Below are 26605 nucleotides of genomic sequence, written 5' to 3' on the forward strand. Positions count from 1 at the left end.
TGGAGGGTGGGAGGGGTGGGGTGGCTGGGTGATGGACACTGGGGAGGGTGTGTGCTGTGGTGAGCACTGCGCGTTGTGTAAGACTGTTGAATCGCAGACCTGTACCTCTGAAACAAATAATACATTATATGTTTAAAAAAAAAAAAGAAGGTAGCAGGAAGGGAAAAATGAAGGGGGGTAAATTGGAGGGGGAGAGGAACCATGAAGGACTATGGACTCTGAGAAACAAACTGAGGGTTCTATAGGGGAGGGTGGTGGGGGGATGGTTTAGCCTGGTGATGGGTATTAAAGACGGCACGTACTGCATGGAGCACCGGGTGTTATACGCAAACAATGAATCATAGAACACTACATCAAAAACTAATGATGTAATGTATGGTGATTAATATAACATAATAAAAAAAAAAGAAAAAAAAACTGCAATCTTTCTAATTTTCCTACCCACCTTATAAAGTAAGCCACTGAATAAATATACATACAAATACACACACATATCTGAGGAGTGGCTCCCTATTCTTCTGCTATAGTATGTTAGAGAAGTTATTGGCTGAAGATGATTACCATATTATGTTCACTGTGAGGAACATTTATCTTACTTTTAGAAAGCACTTCCCAATAAAATGGAAAGCACATGGATATAGTATAGGTTTGTTTAGGTTTGGGGCTAGCTTCATGTTTGTATGATCTGTGTGACCCTGTACTTCTTAGAATGCTTGGCTTAATGATCTGCTGCTGTCATCTTCAAATTCTTGCTATTTTTTTTTTTTTTACAGGGGCATTCATTTTTATTTTGCACTGGGCTCTGCAGATTATGGAGCCAATCCTTCCTGAATCCAAATTAAGACTTCACTATTTAATATGTCTAAACGCAGTGTTAGCCTTAGTTTCTTCCCCCTGTACAACACTCAATTAACAGGACTGGTGTGAGTACTGGATGAAATATCGTATGTGAAAGTAATAACACAGAGCCTGGCACATAAGACACAAAAGATATGAAATGAAATGGAGCTGGGAACAGTTCTGGTCCTCCTTCTGTGGATCTGAGACATACAGAAACCACCATTAAGTCATAATTAGATGTAGCTGAAACTTAAACTTTAGTACTTACAACCCATATATCTGTGGTGCGATTTCTAGTCTGTTCAAGTGCATATAAAGCTCAATATCATGCTTCTTCAGTAGATGATCCTGGATCTGGTTGACTTTAGTAACAATAGCAATTGTTGGCCCTAAATCCTGTGGTCTAGCAAAGGGAATGGGAGTCATCAGTGTTTCTTTCCCCTAAAAAGAGAAAAAAATGGAGCATGTGTTATTTCAATATGAAATGAACAAATATATGGACATCATTCTTGAATGTATTTATCAATGGGAGCGAAAATAAGAACCAATAACTACTTTAATCATCTCATGACACATGCTTAAATGTAGAATCATATGTTGATCATCATACAGACGATTATGCTCATCAAATAAAGGCCAGGAAATGCCTTCTAAAATATTTCCTACTTGTATTCCCTTGACCAGTTTCTCTGGTGACACTGAGTATTTCAAGATAATTTTTCACTACAGGTAGTGGTAGCTGCTAGTCTACTTGTTTATAGTTAGTTTGTCTAATCAGCCATAGGACCTCAATGGAATACTCTGATGACAACATATTTCTTGTGGCATAAAACTTAAACATGAAAAACAGTAAATGAAAAATGTTTTACTTTGAGCTCTCCAAACTATAAAAAAGTTAGGAAATAAAGGAAACTAGTATTAGAAAAGAGGATATTTTCTAACTGTCCTTTGATCAAATTAAATAGCTAAGTAGGAAGATTTTTAAACTCTCCAGATCAAAAGTACAGCTGAATAATAATTAAAAAAAAATCTATGTAGGCCAACTACAACTTTCCTTCTTCCCCTTCCAAATCTCACATTAAGAAAGATATATCTGTACTGCTTGTAATGCTTTCATGTAAACTTCAACCACCCTCTCAAGTCTGATGTTTTCCCCTAATATATGATGTCTAACCTTCCTTTTTTTTCAAGATTTTATTTTTTTACTTCTCAGAGAGAGAGAGAGAGGGAGAGACTGAGCACAAGCAGGGGGAGTGGCAGGCAGACAGAAGCAGGCTCCCTGCTGAGCAAGGAGCTCAACCAGGGACTCCATCCCAGGACCCCAAGATCATGACCTGAGCCGAAGGCAGACGCTTAACTGACTGAGAAACTCAGGTGTCCCTATGTCTAACCTTTCTTATGTTGAGTCCTCAATTTCTACCTCTCTCCAATCTTGAGATTTATAGCATCATTCTCTTATGACTGCCTGCCACTCCCTCACTCTACTTCTCTAGCTCAAATTATTGTTTCTGCTTTGCAAATGCTGCTTTTTCATACAGGTCTGGTCCTAGTTTAATTCTCTACTTGCATGTGATTCCCTGAGTGATCATACTCATACAACAATACCCATTTTCCAAAGACTTCCAAATCTGTATTCATAACCTAGAACCTTCTTGGGTTCTCTCCCATACATTTATATGTTGGTAAGGAATCTTAGGTTACAAAAGGGTCTCTAATTCAGCAGGCCTACTACTGAGCTATCATCTTCTGCTCAAAAACATGTTCATCATTTCCCCATGCCTACCTTAACCCATCCTCCAATAAGAACACCCACTTTGCCAATTTTAGCTCCTCAGAACCACTCAGGAGACTCTTACTATGTCTCCTCTCCTACAGCTCTACTGTTATAACCTGATTTGGGGTCCTAATCATTTCTTTCCTCCTAACTGGTCTCACTGCCCTTAATTCAGTCTGCTTCTAAATCTAGCTTCCGAAATGCCTGGTGATCCATCTAAAACAGGTATTAAATTACGCCCAGTTGCCCTCCTCAGGAAAAACAAAAATAAAAACAAAAGACAAATTCTTGAGCCAGGTCTATAAGGCCTTCATTATCTGGTCAGCCTCTACTCTCACTGTGCTTCCAGAGATCCTGGGGATGCCATTCTTTTACCTGAAATATCCCCTCCCCAGTGTTTCCACAGAGGAGCTCCCCAGTGTTCGTAAAGATTTGGCTCAAGCGTCAGGTCCTATTTCATCATCTTCTTCTTTACCTCTACAGTATCTGTTTCTACTTCTTTGGTTCCTAAACCATGAGATCTCTAAAAGGAACATCATCTTATCATCACTGGACCACATTCACGGGGACAAAATAAAGAAGGTAAAGCTCGGGCACTTGGGTGGCTCAGTTGGTTAAGCAACTGCCTTCCGCTCAGGTCATGATTCTGGAGTCCCGGGATCGAGTCCCAAATCAGGCTCCCTGCTCAGCAGGGAGTCTGCTTCTCCCTCTGACCCTCTCATGCTTTCTCTCTCTCTCTCATTCTCTCTCTCAAATAAACAAAATCTTTAAAAAAATAAAAATAAAAAAGGTAAAGCTCTTGCCCTTGTAGTCTGGAGGGGAAGACTATGCAGAAAAAAACGTAGAAATCCACATAAGAGCAGTGACTAATCAGGCTGGTAGAAAGAGAGATGAGGGGCATGTGTTAGCATTAGGAAAAACTTCCTGGAAGAGGTTCCATCTGTCTTGCCAGGATCATTTCAAGTCTTAAAAAGAAATATAGTCTTTAGTACTTCCTACAGTGTCTGCACCAGCATCTGTAGGTCTGAGGGATGTAAGACAATACTGATTTTTATGGCTCAAGTAGTTTCTGCTAATTTGTATAGACAGGAGAAAAAGATACCTCTATGTTGTGGTAGTTTATTATAAAAATAGTACAACCAAGATACCATTTTCTGATTTTATAATATCAAGTATTCTCTTCAAATGACAGGATGCTATAATTTTTAAAAAATTTTAATTCTTGCTCAATTTTTTTCCTACTGATATTAAATTGAAATAATTGGGGGGGGAATTCACGTTAATTTTAAGATACCATTCACATTCAAGAGATATTGTTTACGCTGAAGCCAACTTTCCTTTAAAAATGAACAACTCAACTTTTTGCTTATTTTAGTTATGTAGTTTTTCTTTACTGAAGAACCTTGTGTGGCTGAATACCATATTGTGTGGGGTGAAGGCACTGAGCTCAGGTAGGGTTTCTAACAACCACGTGGGAAACAGATCACTACACCTAGTCATCTTCTAAGGGTCTTGAATAAACACACTTCTGTAGAGATACAATCACTGGCTTTGGAGAGAACTGATCCTAAATTAACCTGTTAAAAAAGGTTTAACTTAAGAAATAATGTAATCAATTTCCAGGTTGAAGAGAATGAGTTGTCACTAAATCAACAGCCTATATGGTCCATTTATCAAATACTGAAGAGAGACTCATGTGTAGCTTAAGAACTACAGACTTAAATATGTAGTTTGAAAAGATTTCCCCTGTGCTCAGAATACTTATAACAAAATTTCTTAAATTTAAGAAACTCACAAGTAATGCTCATGATCATTTAAATGGTAAACAGCTTATCTAACAGTGAAACCAAAAGAGAAAATTTTAGTTAATATAAGATATTCCTTATCTTAAAGATTTATCACCACAAAAATGCTATTTGCATTTAACAAATATAATCATATGGGATGGCTACAAGCTCCAACAAAACTAGCAATCTTTTTAACCATTTATTAAGTGGTACTCAAAATGTGCTCTACAGGTCAGTGCCAGTCCACAAACTGTTACAAGGATTCAGCGAGATAATTCTACACCATTATGTAAAGCAACACACTGCTTTCTTCATCAAGAGAGTCTCATTATGGAAAGTATGTCTGCTGGCCGAGGCAACATGCACAGTGATAGAACTGAATTGTCAAGGGAACTAGAAGAACTGAAAGACAGTAGTATATTAATTTCTCAAACTTCTTTTAAAAAAGGTGATAGAATCAAGACATAGAATAAAAAGGGGACAATGACAGAGGGATTCACTAGATATGCTTTTTAGGACTATATTATTCATTGATATATACAAGTAACATAAATGTTCAGAGGTTGCATCTATGTGTTTTTTCCTGATAAAATGAATAAATATCCTTCTTCGTGTTGTCTTAGCCATTTTCATGAACTTGATTCAGTGATATCAACATGAATGGGTAAAACTGAAAAGTGGTAATGCTCACATTTTTATCATTCACTTTTGCAGATACTGTGAGTCAGTTATAAAATACAAAATGATCACTGCATAAAGAGGTCATGATGCTTTTATTTAAATGTGTTCAAATACTTTCTGCTCAAAATTTTGATTTTCACATAAGTCTATGACTTCATCAAATCTCCTGCCAAGAACAAATATAAAGTAATTGTTCTAAAACATGGTAGTTCATCAAATATGCTTACAAGTTTCACCTCTAACAACCCTTAGAGAACGTAACATGTTGATATATTACTAAAGAAAGACTTTATCACCTAGGCTGAAGATCAGCAAATTTTCTCTGTAAAGGCCAGATAGTAAATATTTTAGGCTTTATAGGTCATACCGTCTGTGTTGCAACTACTCAACTTTGTAATGAGCCACTGTAATGAGCAAGCAGCGATAGACAGTAAGGAAACAAACAGACATGGCTATTTCCCAATAAAACTTTTTTTATGAACATGGAAATCTGAATTCCATATAATTTTCATATGCCACAAAATATTATTCTTCTTTTGATAGCTTTTCAGCCATTTAATAATGTAAAAGCCATGCTTAACTCCCAAGCTGTATAAAAACAGATGGCAGGCCAAACTGGCCTGCAGGCAGTAGTCTGCCCTGATCTAGACCAAAGGCCTAAAAAGCATTAGTTATCCATTTCATTTTTTTAAGAGATGGAATAAAGTGACAGAATAATATATGGTTTCTAACCAGAATGCAATCAATTATATCAATATAAAATAAATCATATAGAAAATATATATATATACCAAAAACTCTTAATGACATCCCTTGCCAGAATAATTGACATTTTTTCTAATATTTTTCTAATATTGTGTAAAACAATGAAAACACCATAATGATCTCTAAGTTAGCATATATGTTTGTTTAAAATGTCCGTTAACTCAGCAATTCTACTCCTAGAGAAATGCCAAGAGCATTGAAAACATATGTAGACACAAAGTTTGTACACAAATATTCACAGCCTCATTATTCTTAATAACCAAAAAGTGAAAGAACCCAAATGTCCATCAACTGATGTATGGATAAACAAAATGTAGTATATCCACATGGTGAAATATTATTTGGCCATGAAAAGGAGTGAAGTACTGATGCATGCTACAACAGGAATGAACACTAAAAACGTTATGCTAAGTGAAAGGAGTCAATCACAGAAGGCCACATATTCAATGGTTCCATTTTATATGAAATGTCCAGAATAGGCAAGTTCATAGAAAGTGGAAGTACATTAGTGATGCCAGAGACTCTGGGAAACGGAGGGAATGCAGAGTGACTGCTAATGGGAATGGGATTTCCTTTTGGGGTGATGAAAATATTTTCAAATCAGATAATAGGGACATTCGCACAATCTTGTGAATATACTAAAAACTACTAAATTGTACACTTTTTTACTTATTTTTTTTTTAAAGATTTTACTTATTTATTTGACAGAGAAAGGAACACAAGCAGGGGGAGTGGGAGAGGGAGAAGCAGGCTTCCTGCTGAGCAGGGAGCCCGATGCAGGGCTCAATCCCAGGACTCCGGGATCACGACCAGAACCGAAGGCGGACGCTTAATGAGTGAGCCACCCAGGCACCCCTAAATTGTACACTTTAAAGGTCAATGTTATGGTATATTGGTTATAACACATAATAAAAATTATAGTTAAAAAGAATAAAAGAGAGTAAATGATAAATGATGGTATTGAAGCTAAATGTGTGAATTCAACAGTGATGTATTAGTAAAAATAAGACAGCCTATTTCACAGTTTGTCTAGGCGCTTCAGTAACAAAATGTCTATCAACTCACTTGTGTAACAATAGATCGAGCAGATAAATGTACTTGTCATTCAAAATTTATAATAATTTTTCAAGTAAGAAGTTCTATTGCATGGATAATATACATATAAAATAAAATTTCTATTCACATGAAATTTTTAATTTTACCTTTATATTTCTGCCAATATTATTAGCAATATGGTTTAGATCCCCAATTCAATCTTATTCCATAGATTTTTAGATTTTTGTTTTTTTATAGTAATAATAATGGCTTTGATTCTCTGATTAGACGTTGCTACTTACTGAAATCATTTGTTCCCTCAAATATATTGAAAAGATCTGTACTATAACACTTGCCTTTTGACCATCATGCTCAAAAGTAGAAAACCAAGGTTCAGCAGTTTCCATAAGTTGTGAGAACATCGCACTAAAAATTAGAAAATAATACAGTGCTAATGTTAAACCCTCAATGAAGTAGAAATAGCATAAAAAATTAAAATAACAGAATTTTTGTACTTACTAGGCATCATGTTCCAGATACTCGGGGTTCAAGAGAGTTTTCATTTCCTCACTTAAAAAAGCAATACAAATAATCAAAATGTATAATTTTTTAGTTGAAGGGGATGCAGAAGTTGCCTTATTCTATCCTCATAAGCCAACTTTCATATAGTGTGCAAATGAAAAAAAAATCATCCTTTCTAAATAAAAAAAGCAATTCCATTAACAAATGAAATCCTTTCTTTCTATAAAGATCAAAATCAAATTAGGTGCCTTGTCTATACCAGAATGAAGTAACTATCTAATTACTCCAAATAACAACTACAAAATGTGATAATAGATTCCTTGAATGTGCCTGATCTAGAATAAATTGATTACTCCACAATCTATCACTTGTTTTCCAAAACAAAACAAAACAAAATACTTACGAGTCAAATATAGCCTATCAGAACATTATTTTCTTTCAATGGCTTCTGTTTTTATTATATTTTAACATCCATTAATTAGTGACAGTACCTCTTTCAAATCTATTTTAGTGTTGCTTTCACCTTCAATGGCTTGAAACTGCTAAAACAGCATGTCCAACTTATTTAAAAGCAATTTTCAAACATCTATACTTTCCTGTGAAGTATATTGTATACACATGCTTTTAAAAAGATAAAACTGGCATGAAAACAGGATCCCAAGACTAACTTCATCCTTACCATACTTTAGAATAACTGAAGAAAAGGTAATTAAGATATGGTTACTCTAGTCAGATGCACAAACTCAGTATAATTAGAGAAATTCAAAAGAAGCTAGGAAATACTAAAGTTACTTGCTGTGAAGAATAAATTAATGTATCTCAAAAACATGACAAGTCATTTTTCTTTATTTACAGACTGGGGTCCTTTGGGGTACTGGTCTCCTATTTATGACCTGAACTCAGTGAAACCTGGTGGGGAGAAAGGATCTCACAGACAAGGTTCTCATGCAGCCTACAGTGAAAGAATGGGTCATGAGAGGATTGTATATATGAATATTACCAATCATTAGCACTTTGCCATCATAACAAAAATTTGCTCTACTTGATCCATTAGTTATATATCTTCCTTTGGCACAGATCTAAGATTTGCAAAGACATTTATGATTCCAAATTTGTACCATAGCTGAACCAGGACTACAACTATTAAGTAGAATTAACAATCAGCCACATGAAACACAACCAAATGTTTACAATTTACAAAAGTACCTTCAATGTAAAAGATTCCGAGGTTAAAATGATTACAGCAAAGCTGAAAAAACAGAAAGAGCTCAAATAAAAACTTGCCTTGGTTGGGCAGACTCACTGGCATGAAGAAAAGCTTGGTGGTCACAGTGGAGGATAAAGACTATAGGCGCTAACAGCTCGTGCATTCCCTGAAACATAAGAGCAAGAGAAATGAGAGGGGAAGGATGTTGAGAGTCCACCAGTGGACAGAATAGGCTTAGTTAAATGCTTCTTCAACTGATCCTCACCACCATTTACATATTTCATTGAAATGCATAAAATGAAAAGCTACAAAATGAGATTTTATTTACTTTTAGAATTTGATTCCAATTCAACCATAGCACAAATTCTTCTTTAAAACATGGAGAGCAGTTCTCTTTTAAATGACACAACAAACAATAAATTGGCATGGTAGACAACCTTGCACCTGTCAGTTGCTTCACGATCTGTACTCATAAATATGAATTTCATTTATGCAAATTATAATCATGAGCTGCAGTGTAAAGATCTGCAGTAAGAAGGGCAACTAAGAACTGTAGACCTAAGGAAATTACATCCAATGTTTTCATTATATAATGGCTCAAAATTAGGATGTCTGTAGATTTAGGAAGAGCTGAAGTCAGCTAGCTGGAAATGTTGGATAATAAAAGAAACAATCTTTAGCAGGTATAACAGCAAACAAAGTTTTCAAAGTATGATTTTCAACATGTTTAATCTGAAAACTACCATAATTTTTTTTCCTGTCTACTTCAACTATAAGGTTACTGTTCAATTTATTTAGTGAATTCACCAATTGTATTAGCTTTTTCCTTATATTGGTGCTCACCTGTGGATTACATGAATAGGCACAGAAACAAAAAAGTATATTGGTTACTAAGGTGTCTCTAAAAGGATATTATAAAAATTCATTATTTATTCGTTATTGTATTCCACATTAGTAATTTGCCTTGTTAACTATAAGATTTTTCCCCCTTAAGCATCCGAAAACATGTTTTAGCAAGTTAAATATAGATTCCAATCTTTTCTGCCTCTTAAAGTAAATTATCATTTTCCTTTTCCTTAATAACTTTGGATGATCTTTTATAAAAAAAAAAATAAGACAAAACACCACCTTAATAGGAAATAAAAATATAATATGGAAGCAAAGAAAAGAGAGTTTCACTGGCGGAAGCAGAGACTTCCCATGATGGGAAGGGCAGTCACACAACCCTTTGTACATTCTAGAAGTACCACCCCATTCTTAAAAGCTAGTGATCATCACAAAATAGTATGAAAGTAAACTCTATCGGAGTTCATTTGTAAGTTATCACTAGACTTGAATTAGGACTTACTGACATTTGTACAAAATAATTTATGACACACCAACAACTTTCTGGTGATTAAGACAAATTACCACACACCACTTCAATCTTTTTATGTAACCATTTTCTTACTAAACAAACCTTGAGACAACTATTTGACTATCCCTTAGAGGAACATGGTAGAGACACAGAAAAAATGGAATTAAGTGCTAAGTTTGCTTTAAAATCATATGAGGTGTTTATTCTCCTGGAATAATCTCAAATTATTCCAAAAACCACGTGCCATAATTTAATCATCAAAGAAATAGCTACTTAATGTAAGAATTACTGTAGCTACAGAAAAGAAAAAAAAAAAAAAAACAAGGAGAAAGGAAGGAAGAAATGGAAGGATGGACAGACCAAAAGAAAGAAAGAAAAATTAAAAACTATGGTAGATATCTTGTAATCTTTTTGCCTGTTTCTGTGATTTCCTTAGGATAAAGTCCCTAGAAGTAGAATTTCTGGGTGAATGAGTAAAGAAATTTGTTAAAGTTTCTGATATATACAATTAAGCTACCCTTCAGAAAGAATTCCCTCACTTTAGGGCATAAAAACTGCCACTTCACACATCTTAACTTGTAGTGTTTTGTTTTGTTTTTAAATCCTATAAAACTTCGGGGTGCCTGGGTGGCTCAGTCATTAAGCGTGTTCCCTCTGTCACTGTCTCTCTCTGTCAAATAAATAAATAAAATCTTAAAAAAAAAATCTTATAAAACTTCATAGTCAAATGGTTGTTTTACCCTATTGAAATGCTAGTGAGACTGACACAAAAATTTTATTGGCCATTATTATTTAATGAATTGCCCATTTTCTCCTAATGAAGTGTTTCCTTTTTCCTGATAATTTGTTACAGTTCTTCACCAATTCAGGATATTAACCTGTAGTCATTTTTGTTACACTTTCCCACGTTTATCATTTGTCTTTTTTTAAAAAAATATTTTATTTATTTGACAGAGAGAGAGAGAGAGCACAAGCAGGGGAGCAGCAGAGGGAGAAGCAGGCTCCCCGCTGAGCAGGGAGCCCGATGCGGGACTGGATCCCAGGACCCTGGGATCATGACCTGAGCCAAAGGCAGATGCTCAACCAACTGAGTCACCCAGGAGCCCCTATCATTTGTCTTTTAATCATGATATCTTATGTCATCGTGAATCTCTATACTTTAAAACTATCAGATCAATACATCATCCTTCATGGCTTCTTGTTTTGTTTCCATGCCTGAAAAGGCTTTCCTTATATGGAGATTAGATGAGTACATACTTTTCTTTATTACAGCTTGAATTCTTTACCAATCGGGTATTTAGTTTTGTCCTAAAGAATAAATCTGTATTTTTTTCTGCAAAAGAGTTCAACTAATTATTGAATAACCCATCTTCTCCCAAGAGTTTTGAGATGCTGTCTTTACCATACACTGAATCATTAGTGCTCGTTTTTTCTCGGCTTTTACCAGTATTCCATTGGTTTGTACATTCTTAACAAGAACTTTACTATTTTAATGACTTGAGCTGTAAAACATTCTATTCTGCCATATTTTCTTTTCTTTTTCTCAAAGTTATCTTGCCTGTTTTAATTTAATTAGAAGGTAAACTTCAGTATCATTTAAATAAAATGCTAAACAAAATACTGCCATTTTACTGGCATTGCATTAAAATTAACTTGAAGAAGATATTTTAAAGAACAACAGATTTTCCAACCCAAAAGTTTGTAAACTGTTAAGTTTTTTACTAGGTTTTTGTTGTTGCTGATGGTGGTGGTGATCTTCTGATTGGGTCTTTTCCCCCTCAAGGTATTTTCTAACTAATGGCTGGTTTAATAAGAATGAGTACTTGCCTAAATGCACCTTCCCACCTTCTTTAAATTTTCTCTTCCCTCTAGTTTCTGCGATACTGTTCTCTCCAGATTCTCCACTTGCTCATGCAAAGTTCGTCTTCAAGTTCATATGTCAAAAATTATTAACTATCTATGATAATGTTGAGAACACAAAAGTGAATGAAGTGGGCAAGTTTCTTACCATTATGGAGCCTGCAGTCTAGAGAGCAAGACACACAATAATAAAATGAGCAGAGAAGTGACTATACAATTAGAAACTGTGATAAGTGATGTCTATGTGTTGATAGAAAAATCCAGCTCCTACTACAGGCTCAGCACATAGAAGGTACTCACTGACTGATTAAATATCTGCCTCTCCATATAGCAATATATTGGTAAATGTTGAACTACAATATGAAAAATGAAACAGAATAACAAATCATATTTCAAACCAATAAATAAGGGTGCTCTTTGTGTAACGGAAATTAAGAGTCCCCTGAATATCATTAAGACAACCTTTTACAAATTCATTGTTGACTTCCAACTAAACTAGAGATATTTTCTCAGACTTGGAAGAGATTGTTAGTTTTACTCTTAATTCTAGACTAGTAAAACCTGATTAATAATTACAAGTGGCAAATGTACAAACATCTTTAAAGGAGAACTATTTAGAAAGAATGATCATAAATTCAATATGCTGTAAATACGACAAAGCAAAATAAAACATAATAGATTGCTAGTATAGTTATTGGTTCCCAAAATGTGTATTTTGCTTGCATCTATACCATCAGCAATTCTGCTTGCTTAAAGCCTTTATCCCTGCTGGATCGTTAGAAGTCACTGCACTCCAAACTCATGCCAGTTGAAAATAAAGGTAACGAAGTTTTCTTCATCAACAGCCTGTAGGCTCACAAAATTGAACCTGTTCTTTTATCTGCCTGTGTTCATTTAGCCCACCAAGCAGTCTTTATTAAAGCTGAGGCATCAGGCAGTCAAAGTTCATTAATACCATTTATATAATCTCTGCAGTTTCAATTAACTCAGCAAGACATTCTACTACATGATAACAGTCTCATTAATTCAATAAAATCCCATAACTATTAACAATATGGTCGATGTTAAACGGGGTGTCACCTAGTACAAAATAATAGCTTTAACAGCTTGTGATGAAACTCAAGGTTTTTTTCTTAAATTTGATCTGGCTAAATATTCAGTCCTTCTTTAGCAAGGTATTATTTCTATGTAAATAATCTATAGGATTTTAAACATGTAGAGGGAGTAATTAAGTCTTATTAAGGGACTCCCAAGAGTAAGTTAATGATACTTTCTTATACAGTAGTTGATTGACTTTGTCTAAATTATCAAGAATCTGACCTTCCCTATTCTTGTCTAGTCTTCCTTAGAAATGCAGTGGCCACATACATCACAAATGTTTGACTGCAGTTATCATGTTTTTGTTCCTGTTTCCATTATTATAACACTTTCTTAATCGACTTTTTTCTTTCTCTAAAGAAAAATGGGAAACAAATGTATAACTTGGGATAATTTTATTCTGTCTTGGTTTGCTATCATCAAATCTTTTACTGTGAGGTATTTTCAAATATTGAGAAGAAGAAAGGGCACAATGAAGAGATAAGCTTGATGACAGAAGCCAACACAATGAGGAGAGAAGAGAAAAACAGAAAGGAGTCTGAACTACTGAACTAACTAATGCTGCAGAACCATTTTGCCCCTAGACTTCTTGCAAAGTGTGTTAATAACCTCCTTTGAGTTTAAGTCATTCTGAATGGGATTTTCTGTTATTTGCTTCCAAAAGTCCTACACTGATATTTATTTTCTCCCAGTCTCCTTTTCGGTTTGTTTGTTTTTGGTCTTTGAACTTTGTATCTGACTTCTGGAGAGCCTATCTTGCTTGGAAAGGTCTTTCCAACCCTGAAATTATAAACAACTCTCCTAAATTTTTTCCAGTATTTCATTTAAAAATTTTAGTTTTCATATTTATATCTTTATGCCACCTGGAGTTTATTCTCCAATAAAGGTATACTGTAATCTTTTTTCTAGATGGAAAGTCAAAGATGGCAAATCAATATCCTTTTCCCATTAAATGAAAATATCCTATCTTACCATATTAAGAATTTATATATAACTGATCTTAGTTTGTTCCACTGATCTATGTTGATTCCCACACTAATGTCATACTAGCTTGATCACAGAATACTTACAGAAGTTTTCATATCTCCCTTTGCCATTCTCCCTTTCCACTACATTCTGTAGCAACTCTAACATATTTAATAATGATAATAATAGTAATAACCACCATAAATACCAACAAGAACCCTTAGTGATCACTATGTGTTTTTAATTCTACAAAGTCAGTACTATTATTGCCTTCATCTTACTGCCAATAAAACTAAGATTTAGAAAATTTAAGTAAATTGTCTAGGATTATGTAGCTAGTAAATGTTTGAGATGATATTTAAGTAACAGATTTAGGACTAGACCCAGTTCTCTTAACCACTAAGCTGTATTCTCTCCATTAAAATTACGGTAAAGCTTTTTGGCACCAAATTTAAAATGACCATGTCCAGTTTTTAAAAAGTGCATCTCTCTCTTAGATTATCACGGGAATGATAATACATTTATATATTAATTTGGGAAGAAGTAAAATTTTTATTTAATGCCTTCCCATCTACAAACATACTATCACTTTTCTGTTTATTTAACTCTTGCTTTATATCCTTCAAGAACATTTATAGTTTTCTTCACATAGTTTTTGCACCTATATTGTTATGCTTATTTCAAGACATTTTAAAGTTTTGGTTGCCATTATGAATGGGATATATTTTTTCCATCTTCCATTCTAAAAGGTGATTATCACCATGTAATTAATATGAAGGCGTATTAGTAATACTAAAAGTAAGATAAAATTAGTTCCCTTGGGTATTTTATGTATATAATAACAAATATGTTATTTAGGACAACTGGAATATGACTTGGTTTATTATCTTTATTTTTTTTTATTTTATTTAAATTCAATTAATTAACATATAGTATATTATTAGTTTCAGAGGTAGAGTTCAGTGATTCATCAGTGGTATATTATCTTTAAACTGATCAAGTATATTTCAAATTAAATACATTGTTCTAAGGAGTGCCTGGGTGGCTCAGTCAGAAGGGGTGTGACTCTTGATCCCGGGGTTGTGAGTTCGAGCCCCATGCTGGGTGTACAGATTACTTAAATAAATAAACTTAAAAAAAAAAAAAATCTACATTGCTCTAGCCATACAGGTGTTTTCTGTATATTACATTGAAGTTAGGTGGTTACTGGTTGGACATACATCGTAACTTTTGATTGTCAGAGAATTTATTAATTTGGTTTGCATTCCCACTTACTATACATTTTGAGAAATACATAAAAATATCCAACTTTTGTATTTTTATTGGAACACCATAAGCTTAAGTAGAAACCTAGATCTTCTTTATATATTAAATAAATAATTTACATTTCAATGAGAGCAAAACATAATCCAGCAATCTTAATCTTCTTTCCTTTAGTAATGGGATGAATATCTGGATAACAAAGAATATCATAAATTTCAAAAAATTTAGAGGAACTTTTGAAGTTATATTACCAGTAAATCTTAAAGAGTAGAAGGACACCTGATTATTTTTTACATGGCATGTCACATATTTTTAAATGCTGTATTTAGAAACATTTATACATACAAGTCCGAAAAGTTTTATTACTAGATTGGCTTCAAAGATGCTGTTTATAAACAAACTCCCAAAAGTTGAAAGAAAAGATTGAACGCCTTATAGAAGACAATTTGGTGGAATGTCTTATAATAAGGAAGAAGCATATGTGCTTCAATGAGCTTACTTTTCTCACCATGCAGCTGACAAGCAGCTCTTTGATTGCTTTACTATTATGATACAACTTTGGATACAATAAAGGCTACATTATTGCTCTATCATTTGTCAAGCTGTATAGAAAATTTTGAGTCAATGGATGCCACCTGTACGATATTTTCATTACCTGTTTATAAAGCAACTGCTCGTTTTCTCTAGCATAACAGAAAAGAACATCTGTAAGAATTTTTCTCACATTTTCTTGTTGGAAAAACTGCATTTCAGGAAACCTAAAGAAAGAAAACACAGGATTAAAACTGACTAGCAGAATTCCAAGAATTACCCTCAAGTCTCTCATGTTTAAGAAGTGCCAAAGGCTACTTTAGGTATTAGTACAGGTGTGTATTTGCCATGCAGCTAGCTTATGCCATTGGTGGGACTAATAGGTTAAGGAAAAAGGGTGAGAAAAGGGAAATTATTCTATCAGAGGGAAATGATACCTTTCAACACCTAAATATCTTGAATGTCTCCACATGCTTAAAGTCCTCACATGGTGGATACCACAGTTCTTAAGCAAAATGAATCATAACCTATATAATTAGGGTGCAGGATTACTTTGTTTTAGACCATTTGGTTTTTCGGACTAGAATGTAATTTTGGATGCACCAGCTTTTCGAAGAAATCATTATCATTTTTTTAATGCCAGTACCAGGACTTAAATTATTATACATGACCACACTGTTAGTTTTGTCTGATTAAAATGTAGACTTCAAATGGAACAAGTTAGTCAGTATTGCTTAAATGATCTCTGGATCAAAAATTCTACCAGGTGCTTTGAGGTAATGTGAAATAGAAAAAGGGCACAGTATCCACTTGAAAGAAGCTTACATAGTTTTTTTTTTTTTTAAATTTTTTTAAAGATTTTATTTATTTATTTGACAGAGGAGATAGAGAGAGCCAGAGAGCACAAGGGGGTAAATGGCAGAGGGAGAGGGAGAAGCAGGCTCCCCGCTGAGCAGGGAGCCCGACGTGGGGCTCGATCCCTGGATCCTGAGATCATGACCCAAGCTGAAGGCAGACGCTTAACTGACTAAGCCACTCAGGTGCCCCTACATAGTTGTTTCTAATGAAAGAATATACAATCGTAACAATCCAAATACACAGCAATCCAATACACAATGAATACATAAGGGAAGAAGGAATGTCACCTAGAAGTTAACAGTCAAATAGGTTCAATCACAAAAGGTTTGAACAAGACTTTTTGGGAGAGGAGGAAGATGGAATGTCAGTGGTAAAGATAACCAAATTAGAAGGAAAGATGAAGGCACAGAAGGTAATGAGTACTCCAGGTGTACAGCACAGTACGGCAATCAGTAATGAGAAAGGAACGTTCTTCCATGAAGTACTGCCACTTGAGAGAAGGATGACGACACAGGAGGAAAGGTGGGGCAGGTCTGGAAATAGCTCTGAATTGCTGAATCTACAAATGAAGAAAAAATAACCAAGTGATTCTACATTTTTGAATAGGTAAGTAACAAAGAAAATAATATTTAAGTAACTCTAAGTGGGAATAAGCCTTGAAAGAGGAGAGATTACAGGAAGGAACAAGAGGGCATTATAATGAAGTGAAGTGGAAAAAAATCACAAACCTGAGAAGAAAAGCCTGCGTTCAAATTCATGTTGCATAATTACTAGCTATATAATCTTGAGTAAGTGATTGCTTAACTGCCTCATCTATTAAGTGGAGATAATAATACTGATCTTGTGAACAAGATGAGATCATGTTAGGGGCACCCGGGTGGCTCAGTCGGTTAAGCGTCTGCTTTCGGCTCAGGTCATGATCTCAGGGTCCTGGGATCGAGTCCCACGTCCGGCTCCCTGCTCAGTGGGGAGCCTGCTTCTCCCTCTGCTCCTGCTCATCCTCTCTCAAATAAATATATAAATTCTTAAAAAAAAAAAAAAAAAAAGATGAGATCATGTTAAAGCACCAAGAACAGGGCCTGGCAAGCAGTAAATGTGTAGGAACAGAGGTCATTATTAGTCTTTGAGTACTGGTACTTTAGGGGATAAAGAAGTGAATTAGGTGGCTTTGGAACTAGAAAATAAGTGGATATGAGAGAGGTTTAAAAGGAAGAGTACCTAAAGCATGGAAGGACAGGGCATTATCAAAACAGAAAAATACTCCTTAATGAGTCTTTTAAAGAGCAAAAATGGCTATTTTACTTCATATTGTAATGGCTAACTGCCTTGTTCTAGAGACTTTAGCTGTTTTATGCTTCATTCTGATCCTTCTCTGGCTCCCTGTGAGAGTTATAACTTTCTTCCCAGTTCAGGCTGGGTTCCTGGGTTAACTACGCTAGTGGTTTGTGAAGCATCTCATTTCTGGTCCTAATTTTTATAATAAAGCCTGTTTTATCTTCATCTGTTCATGTGACTTTTGCTTGAAATTCCCTTGGATGTGCAATTGTCCCCAAACACATATATTTGGTTTGGTCCCTAGCAGAAAGGAGACCTCTTTTTTGTTTTTTTGTTTTTTTTTTTTTAAAGATTTTATTTATTTATTTCACAGAGAGAGACACAGCGAGAGAGGGAACACAAGCAGGGGGAGTGGGAGAGGGAGAAGCAGGCTTCCCGCCGAGCAGGGAGCCCGATGCGGGGCTCGATCCCAGGACTCTGGGATCACGACCTGAGCCGAAGGCAGACGCTTAACGACTGAGCCACCCAGGCGCCCAGAGACCTCTTTTTTGGATGCCAGTAATAACCCATGGATCTGAGCATGATGACCTCACATCTCTGCATGAATCTTAATTTGATGACCCCTCCCGACAGTCTCTATTCAGGCAAGGAAGTGTGACTAGGCGTAAGTGACCTTAGCTCTTAAAGAAGAGAAAATTAACCTGGAAGTAGATTCAGAGCAAGAATATTATATCATAGAAGCCAAAAGTGTTCCAGAAAGATGTCAAATGCACTGAAGTAGGAAAAGAAACAAAACCACTTTTTAAATGACTTCTTTGAGACAACAGAAAGTTGATAAAGCCCTTAGAAAGTCAAATATCCCAAACTAAAGTAATCAGGATGAAAGACAGGTAAGTAGTTAAAATAAATTGCTAAAGAGAAATTTCTTGGGAAAACTTAGTCACTAAGGTAAAAATAGATTAATCCTTCTGAGAAGTGAAATTGTTTCTCCTTCTTCCTCATTAGATGACTTAAATCTAGCCTTGTCTTTTTTTTTAATTGAGGTATAATTGACATACAACATTATATTAGTTTCAGGTGTAAAACATAATGATACGATATTTGTATACACTGCAAAATGATCACCACCATAAGTCTAGTTACCATCCTAGCCATGTCTTTAAGTAGGCTTCCTGCCCCATAATATAGATCACATGACTTAATTGATTTTGCACATCCCCTCCATTAACTATTCTTTGGAAATCTTCCATGCACACCGGCACAACCAAATTTTGTGTAGCTGATGCAATCTGAACTGATTATGCAAGAAAGTACTAAAAACTGCAACATCCACTTTGTAACAAATACCCATGAACTATATAGTAAGAGTTTAATACCTAACTACTAAAAATGTAAATTATATTACATACCAATTCATAGTTTCATTTAAATGCATACTAACCACTTGCAAGATTAAAAACAAGAGAGCTACCAGAATTAAATTGCAGGTAGATAATTTAAATTACCCACTTTTAGCAAATACCCAATCAACTAAAAATGTGTATTAGGCAGACACAGCATATCTACGCAACAGCACACTATCTACAACTCTACAACCCTAAAGTGCCAATTTATGAAGTTCCATGATACACTCTTTTTTAGAAAAGTATGACTTGCTCTCTAAATTCTGATGGTTTCATAGCATCAAATAAGTAAGGTAGAAAGATATAGAAAAGTTTTTTAAAAGATATAAAAGTTTATGCTATTTAAGAAGTTGGAAAAAGAATTTACACTCAGAGTTTTAAGCTGAAGAAGTCTTTGGAGATTATCCAGTCTAAGTCAGAACGTCACAGGTAAGGATTCTGAAGCACAGAGATGAATACCTGCCCCCACATATCTGCGTAGTTAGGGCAGCAGTACTCTCCAACTGCTTCACTCATCAATTATAAGTCAGTCAGACATACACATTTAGGTAAAATTCCATGAGTTCAGAGTTACCAAGAAGTACCTAGGTCATAAGGTTGATGAATACACCTGAAAAATAACATATTTCCCACAATAAATACTTGATTGTTTTATTGTTAGGCTTCAAACCAGAAGATGTACCATGTATAGGAATCAGAAATAAGGGAGAAAAGTACAGTGAGTAGTTTTTCTAGGAATAGTAATAATCAGTTTGGGTTTTTAAAAAAGATTTTGTTTATTTACCTACTTGAGAAAGAGGTGGGAGGGAAAGGGGGAGGAGCAGAGGGAGAGGGACAAGGAGATTCCATGCCGAGTGCAGAGCCCCATGAGGGGCCTGACCTGGGGCCCAATCCCATGACACCGAGATCACGACCTAAGTTGAAACCAAGAGTCCGATGCTCAACTGACTGAGCCACCCAGGCCCCCCAGTAATAATCAGTTTTTAATGATATGTTTTAAGTTTCAAAATAGCTTCCCTGCCGTCCATTACACATCTATGTTGTTGTTGTTTTTTTTTTTTTTTTTTTTACCCCATGCCATCTGGTGTTGCTTCAGGATAGGTAAAGTAATTTGAACACCATGGGGCATATTTACTTTTGAAACAATAATGAAAATCACAGAATACAGACCCAAGCTGGCTTCAACAATTGTTAAGATTTTGAAAATCAATAGTGACTCCACAGTTTCATTAAAAAGAAAGAAATGGTAGTAACTTCTGTAAAGATGAGGTAGAGAAAAAAACTTGAGTTAAAACTGTGTTAAGTTTATGATTAATTCAAACCAAATATTTGATAGGCAAATAAAAGGGAACAAAATTCACACCAAATGGGCCTGAAGATAAATTTTGTTATTATCAGAAAATGGAACTCCAAGAGAAGTAATTTCTGCATTTGGCCAGAAGATGAAAATGGTAAATGAGTGAGACTGAAACTCTGACATAGATAAAAACCAAAGAGAAACTAATATTAAAGTACTCCATGATGAAATTTAGACAATACAGTTTAGATTTTTCTTTTTCTTCTATTTATTTATTTATTTACTGTATCCTAGACTTCTTTATTTAAGAACAAAGTGATGAATGATGTGGGAATTAAAAACAAGAGCATCCTTGAACTGTACCTTCCCCCCAAACTCCCTGCCCCCACACCCTTTGTGTTCCCAAATCTGTTCTCAGTGAATAAAGAACTTAATTCCAGAGTCCTTGTACAAACCTCAGGTTCTCTTTCCCTAGCCCTCCCCCTCTCTCTGCCCCCCCTTCCTGGGAAGGGCAGGCACCTCGGTTTGAATGCATAGGAGATCCCAGAGTGGTGACAGACACAGAGGGAAAGGCCTCACCATCAGGGGAAGGGACTGAGTGAAGAGAGGGCCTCTATAGCCTGGGGTACCAAAAGGGGGCCCTGGTGCCAGAGTAAAGTACACTGGTGCCCCTGAGAAAGGGGACTCAAAATCCTCTCCTTGCAAATAGTCACTGCTTGATCATTTGTCCTTCTGGCAACCAGTGCAGAACCACACTCAGACCACATCCTTGAGGCCGAGCTGCTGGGCAATGTGGCTGACTGGCTACATGGCAGGTTTCAGGCACTGCAGGCCCAGGTCCTCCTGGTTGTCTCTCGCTGGCTTCTCCAGACTCATTCGCTTTCTCTTTCAGGCCTGCACAAGGGTCTCCGCTTTGCTTATCTCCTGTCGATTTTCACTGTTGTCAGCTTCCTACACCCACTTGGGCAGCAGGGGCCGCAGCTTACACATTACTGAAACTGAGCTGCAGAGCCTCAAAATGACAGATGGTCGTTTGGCTAAACACCTTCCCAAAGAGAACCCCCCCAGATGAGTCCCACATCTGCCTGAGTATATTCCAGGGTGATCCTCTTCTGCTCCAAAAGCTTGGCCAATTGTTCCAGGTCTTTCTGCAGAGCTTTGACGTCCCAGGATTCCTTGGGGGTTTGCTCCAGTTTCTCCTTTTCCAGCTTCACAGTCCCTGGTGGGGCAATGCAGGGCTAGGGGGAGGCCCCCTCAGAGTTGCGCTCCACCCTAGCTCCCCACTCACCCTCCACCTGAGAGGTCTTCAGGACGCCTTGGGGCACTAGCCCCACTCCAACCTGAGGTCCACAGTACACCATTCCCCTACAGAACTCATATTGTGGGTTGGGGTGGGGTGGGCACAGGGAATCTCCCCACACCTCCGTGCCTGTCCCAACCTCCGGCCCAATTCTTGACCTGCCAGGAGGGGCTTGGAAGCTCAGCAAGGTCCGAGGGTCAACCCAGCAGCATGGTGTCAGAAGCCAGGTGTCTTGCCATGGGGAAGAGGGGCACCCCAAACCAGGGACCTGGAAAGATGAGGGCTCTCCAAGAGACTCTAAGATTTTTCTTGATGGAAAAAAAAAGTAGTATTTCAGTTCTAACTTAACTGATCAGTATTTAAAATACAGCAGTTTCTCTCTCAAGATGTATGAAGGAACTTATAATCAGACAAATTTTACATATTGCAAATTAATACCGAGAGACATAAAACTTTGGGGTGTGAGTTTTGTTCTGCATCTTGAAATAACCCAAAATTCATAGGCATTATAGTTTTCATTATAAGACTTAAAAAAAAAAAAAACTTTCTTTATGGAAAATTCAAACATTTCTAAAGAATAGACAGTAGCAGACTCAACAGATCCATCACCCAATTTCACTGCCATTTCAGTTCTTGTTTCATATATATTCCTGCCTCAATTCTGCATTTTGAAACAAATCTGAGATGTCACATCTATAAATATTGTAGTATGTATCTCTAAAAGGACTCTAAAAACATAACCATGTAACATAACCATTCTACTACTAATAAAATAATCCATTAATTAAATCAAGTATCCAGGCAATATGCAAATTTCCCTAATTTTTTTCAGTTTGTTCAAGATCCAAGAAATGTCCATACACTACAATTCGTTGATATATCTCTTAAGATTTATTCTTCCCCTCTCTTTTCTCCTCCTTGTCTCTGTCTCTCTCTCTCTGCAACATATTTGTTAAAGAAGCCAGGTTATTTATTGCATCGAAACTTCCCACATTCTGAATTTTTCTTATTGTTCCTCTATTTTGTTACTTAACACATTCCTCCACCTATATATCTTATAAACTGGTAGTAAGGTCTAGAGACTTCATCAAATTCAAATTCAATTTTCAACAGAATTCTTCATGGGTGGTATGATGGTTTTAGCACACATTTACAAATTCTTTGGCCACTTCTCCTGTGAAAAGGTGGAGGAGCCTAACTCCTCTCCATCTGAATGCGTGCTGGCCTTAGTGACTAGTTTCCCACAAAGTGAGGTTGTGACACAACTTCTGTCTGGCTCTCTGTCTGGACACATCCTTAGAACTCAGATACCATGCTGCTAAGAAGTCAAGTAGCTACACCGGGGGGCCATATGGAGGTGTTTTAGTCACAGCTACAGAGAAGGTCTCCACCGAGAGCCAAGTTCCACAGCCAGACATGGGAGCGAACAAGCCTTCACATGATTCCAGCCCTTACCCTTCAAGCAGGCTTGGCCAACACCATGTGGAACAGAAAGAAACTGTCCAGCTCAGTCCTGCCCAAGTTGTACATTCATCAAGAAAATAAATGCTGTTGTTTTATGCTTTGGGGTAGTTTACAATGCAGCAATAGATAACTGTTACACAGTTGGTATTGTGTACTTCCATCAGGATGCATATATTAGCTTATTTATTTTTATGATGCTAGCAACCATTGATGATCATTGCCTAGATCTATTAATTCATTAGAGGCTGTAAATAGTAAAACTCTAATTCTATCATTTTATCTTCCTTCATTGTCTAAAACACATCTATAATAAAAAAATTTCCCTTCATCAATTTTTACTTATCCTGAAGTAAGGTCAGCATAATTCTGACAAATCTTGTTGACTTCCATTACATTTGTTCGTGGATACTTGTTGTGGACATCTAAATGAATGACAGAATGGCCACTAATTCCGTCACAAAAATAGTTTACAACAACCAGACTATTCTATGTGCCTTTTGGGTATCTTCCCACGTGACTGCAGTATATGGGAATGAATCAGGAAGAGGGATGGAGAACAACCACACAACAACTTTAGAGCCCCAACAGCCCGGAACCAGGTGCCTGATGTAAGTTAAATGGAAAGATATTCAACAGGGCAATGGTCTGTCATAATACAGACAGACAATAAAGAGAAGCCAGGCAAATTTCTGGGCCATCTATAAGGAAGAGTTCCTCAGACAACAAAGAGACCAAAAAGAAAAAAAAAAAAAATTCCTAAGCAAAAAAAGGGTTAAGAAAAGAGTGAAATGATAAAGGGCTTTGTCACTGCATTATAGTACATAATTAGGTAATTAGAAGTATTAAAACAGACAAAGCATTGGGCCCAGATGAATTACTGAAGATGCAAGTATTCAATAAGATGCCCCAGGGGGAAAAATAAAGCCCTTGGTGAAGGTTTATAATCATGCAGTAGGACAGAGAAGCACACAAGGACTTGAAGGAACAATAACCGATGTTATGCCCATACTTCAAAAACAGAATTTCAAAACAAGTATTCATCCAAAATATAAAATGAGCTGATGGAAACTCCCTAGTATACTATTAAACACCAAAATAATGATAATACCTTCTTCTGGTTTATTGTTTTATCAAAGAAAAAGTGGAAAATCAAGCAAAAACCGTCAAGAGAAGCAATTTCATACAGAATGAAAGCATGCATACTTTTTCTTCTTGTGCTCCCTGTTTTGGTTGATGGTTTCACCACTCTCCCTATTCAACCAAATCTGTTTTCTCGTCTCTGCAGGCACACAGCTGGATTTAATTTCTCAGCTTCTTTCTCAGTGAGCTGTAACATGTGACCGAGTGTTAGCCAATGAAATGAGAGTGGAAGTGATGTATGACCACAAAATGCAACCCCTACCTCCACTTCAATCGGGCCCCATACACATTTTTCCATCCAGCTAGATAGAAGAAAAAGGTCATCCGGGAGGCTTGGGAAGCTACCTGTGGACTGTGGTGGTTTTAAAAATACATGTGCAAATTCTTTAGAATATTCTCCTCTCTTGGATTGCTTGCTCTGGAAGTAGTCTTCTCTGGAAAAGGACACTTAAGCAGTCCCATAGAGAGACCCACATGGAGAGGAACCAATATGGATCCTCCAGCCCTAGTCAAGCCTCCAGATGCCTGCACCTCCAGTTCATATGCGACTGCAATCTCAGGAGACTCCTACGCCAGAACCTTTTCGCTAAGCTGCTCTCCAACCGCTGATATGCAGCAACTCTGAAATAAAGGATTATTGTTCCAAGTCACTAGGTTTTGGTCAACTTATTATGCAGCTACAGATAACTAATACAGGTTTAGATACCTGAATTGGGGGTGTTTTTAAAAAATCATAGAATACATGGTAGGAGTGCCTATGCGACTGGGCAGAAGCTGGAAGGACCTTGCATACAGCACCAGTGAAGTATTAAAGGATATGAAAAAGGCTGCTAGCAAAAGACAGACCATGAGGAGGCAGCCAGTGAGGGCTTAAATGAAAATAAGGAAAATATTATAGGAAAAATGGAGGCAGAAGCTTCCTTATTACAGAGCGGCAACAGGGCAGCCTCTAGTTATACAGAAAATAGAAAATGTACCACATAAGCTCAGTGACCTAGCGAGGGAGCTATCCAGGCAGAGTGCTGAAGGTGCTGCCTGAGTTACACTTGAACTTACAGTAGAATGAAAGAGGAGAAAAGCAAAAGGAAGAACTAGTAAATGTAAAGGTTCTAGGACTCTGAGAATAAAACTTCTCATTCTCAGCCTCTCTCTTCAGCAAATGATGCCAACATTACAACGCTGCTTCTGGGCAAACATCAAATCTAAAACACATTTTAAAAAAAAAAAAAAAAGGTCTAAAGATGAAACCAAGGGACTGAGTGTAAAATCTTTCATTAAGCTCTCAGAAAGCTCTAAAGTGGTGCCTCACAGAACCCTCTGTCAGACAAGATGCCCTGATGCCCTGTAAAGATTTAAAAGCATGCCTCACAGAGCCTTTAGCAGCTGGAGGTCAGGGATGGTGCTGCACATCCTATATTGCACACGACAGCCCCTCACAACAAAGAATTGGTCCAAAATGTCAATGCTCCCGAGGTTGAGAAACTCGGCATTAGAGTATATCAGCCTAGAGGGCACACACCATATTTACTTAATCTCTTTCTGAGTAAGACTTAACAATAACTCACCGATGTTTCCATCTCCTGTTCGCTCCACAGAGTGCTCTGCATACAAAAGGTATTCACTTAATATTTCTTGAACTGAGAAAGTGTTAAATCTAGGCAAACAACATTAACATAAAATATTACAGAGTTGTGGAAAGACTACAAGTCCCAGGCATTATTTCCATTCTGGCCATTAACAAATTATATTTTCTTAAGTCATATTCTTTTTTAGTTTCAACTTTCCAGGTTTGCAAACTAAAGAGATTTAATTAGATGACTACCAATAACACAAATGCCTATTATGGGTGCCAGATACAAAGCAGGAGAACTAAGCACTCAAGAAAATCTAGGAGAGAAAACAGACAATTTTGCAGATTGATTAAAGGGAGATAATTACAATAAAATGTACATGATGTATAAAAGAGTAAAACAGGCACCATTTTCTTTATCAGGACCTTCAACTTCCATGAGAGTAGCTAGTACATAGTAATTTCTCAAGTAGTATTTGTTGAATGAGTGAATAAAATCCACAAACCTACAAACAAACCAATGAAAAATAAAAATGAAATCTACAGACTCAAGGACTGGAGGTGGAAAGGTGAAGCAGAAGAAGGCTGGGGCAGAGTTCTGCAGTCATTGTT

General features: G+C 36.4%; 1 protein-coding gene and 1 pseudogene across 8 annotated transcripts in view; both read right to left on the reverse strand.

Moving 5' to 3' along the window:
- TBC1D5 (TBC1 domain family member 5) overlaps nt 1-26605 on the reverse strand; it is a 567676-nt gene that overhangs the window by 214513 nt on the left and 326558 nt on the right. For 6 of the 8 annotated variants that reach the window (XM_078072157.1, XM_078072131.1, XM_078072109.1 and 3 more), the window contains 6 exons: nt 25989-26024; nt 15811-15913; nt 8689-8777; nt 7402-7452; nt 7239-7308; nt 1109-1281 (listed from right to left, as the gene is read on the reverse strand). In XM_078072157.1, coding sequence (XP_077928283.1) covers nt 1109-1281; nt 7239-7308; nt 7402-7452; nt 8689-8777; nt 15811-15913; nt 25989-26024 — 522 coding nt within the window. The remainder of the gene's footprint in view (nt 1-1108; nt 1282-7238; nt 7309-7401; nt 7453-8688; nt 8778-15810; nt 15914-25988; nt 26025-26605) is intronic. The other 2 variants (XM_078072142.1, XM_078072159.1) reach the window with 1 other exon arrangement.
- Nucleotides 19982-22110, reverse strand: LOC144379951 (POU domain, class 5, transcription factor 1 pseudogene; annotated as a pseudogene).

The sequence above is a fragment of the Halichoerus grypus genome, chromosome 1, assembly GCF_964656455.1.
Source record: "Halichoerus grypus chromosome 1, mHalGry1.hap1.1, whole genome shotgun sequence".
In the NCBI taxonomy this organism is placed as follows: domain Eukaryota; kingdom Metazoa; phylum Chordata; class Mammalia; order Carnivora; family Phocidae; genus Halichoerus; species Halichoerus grypus.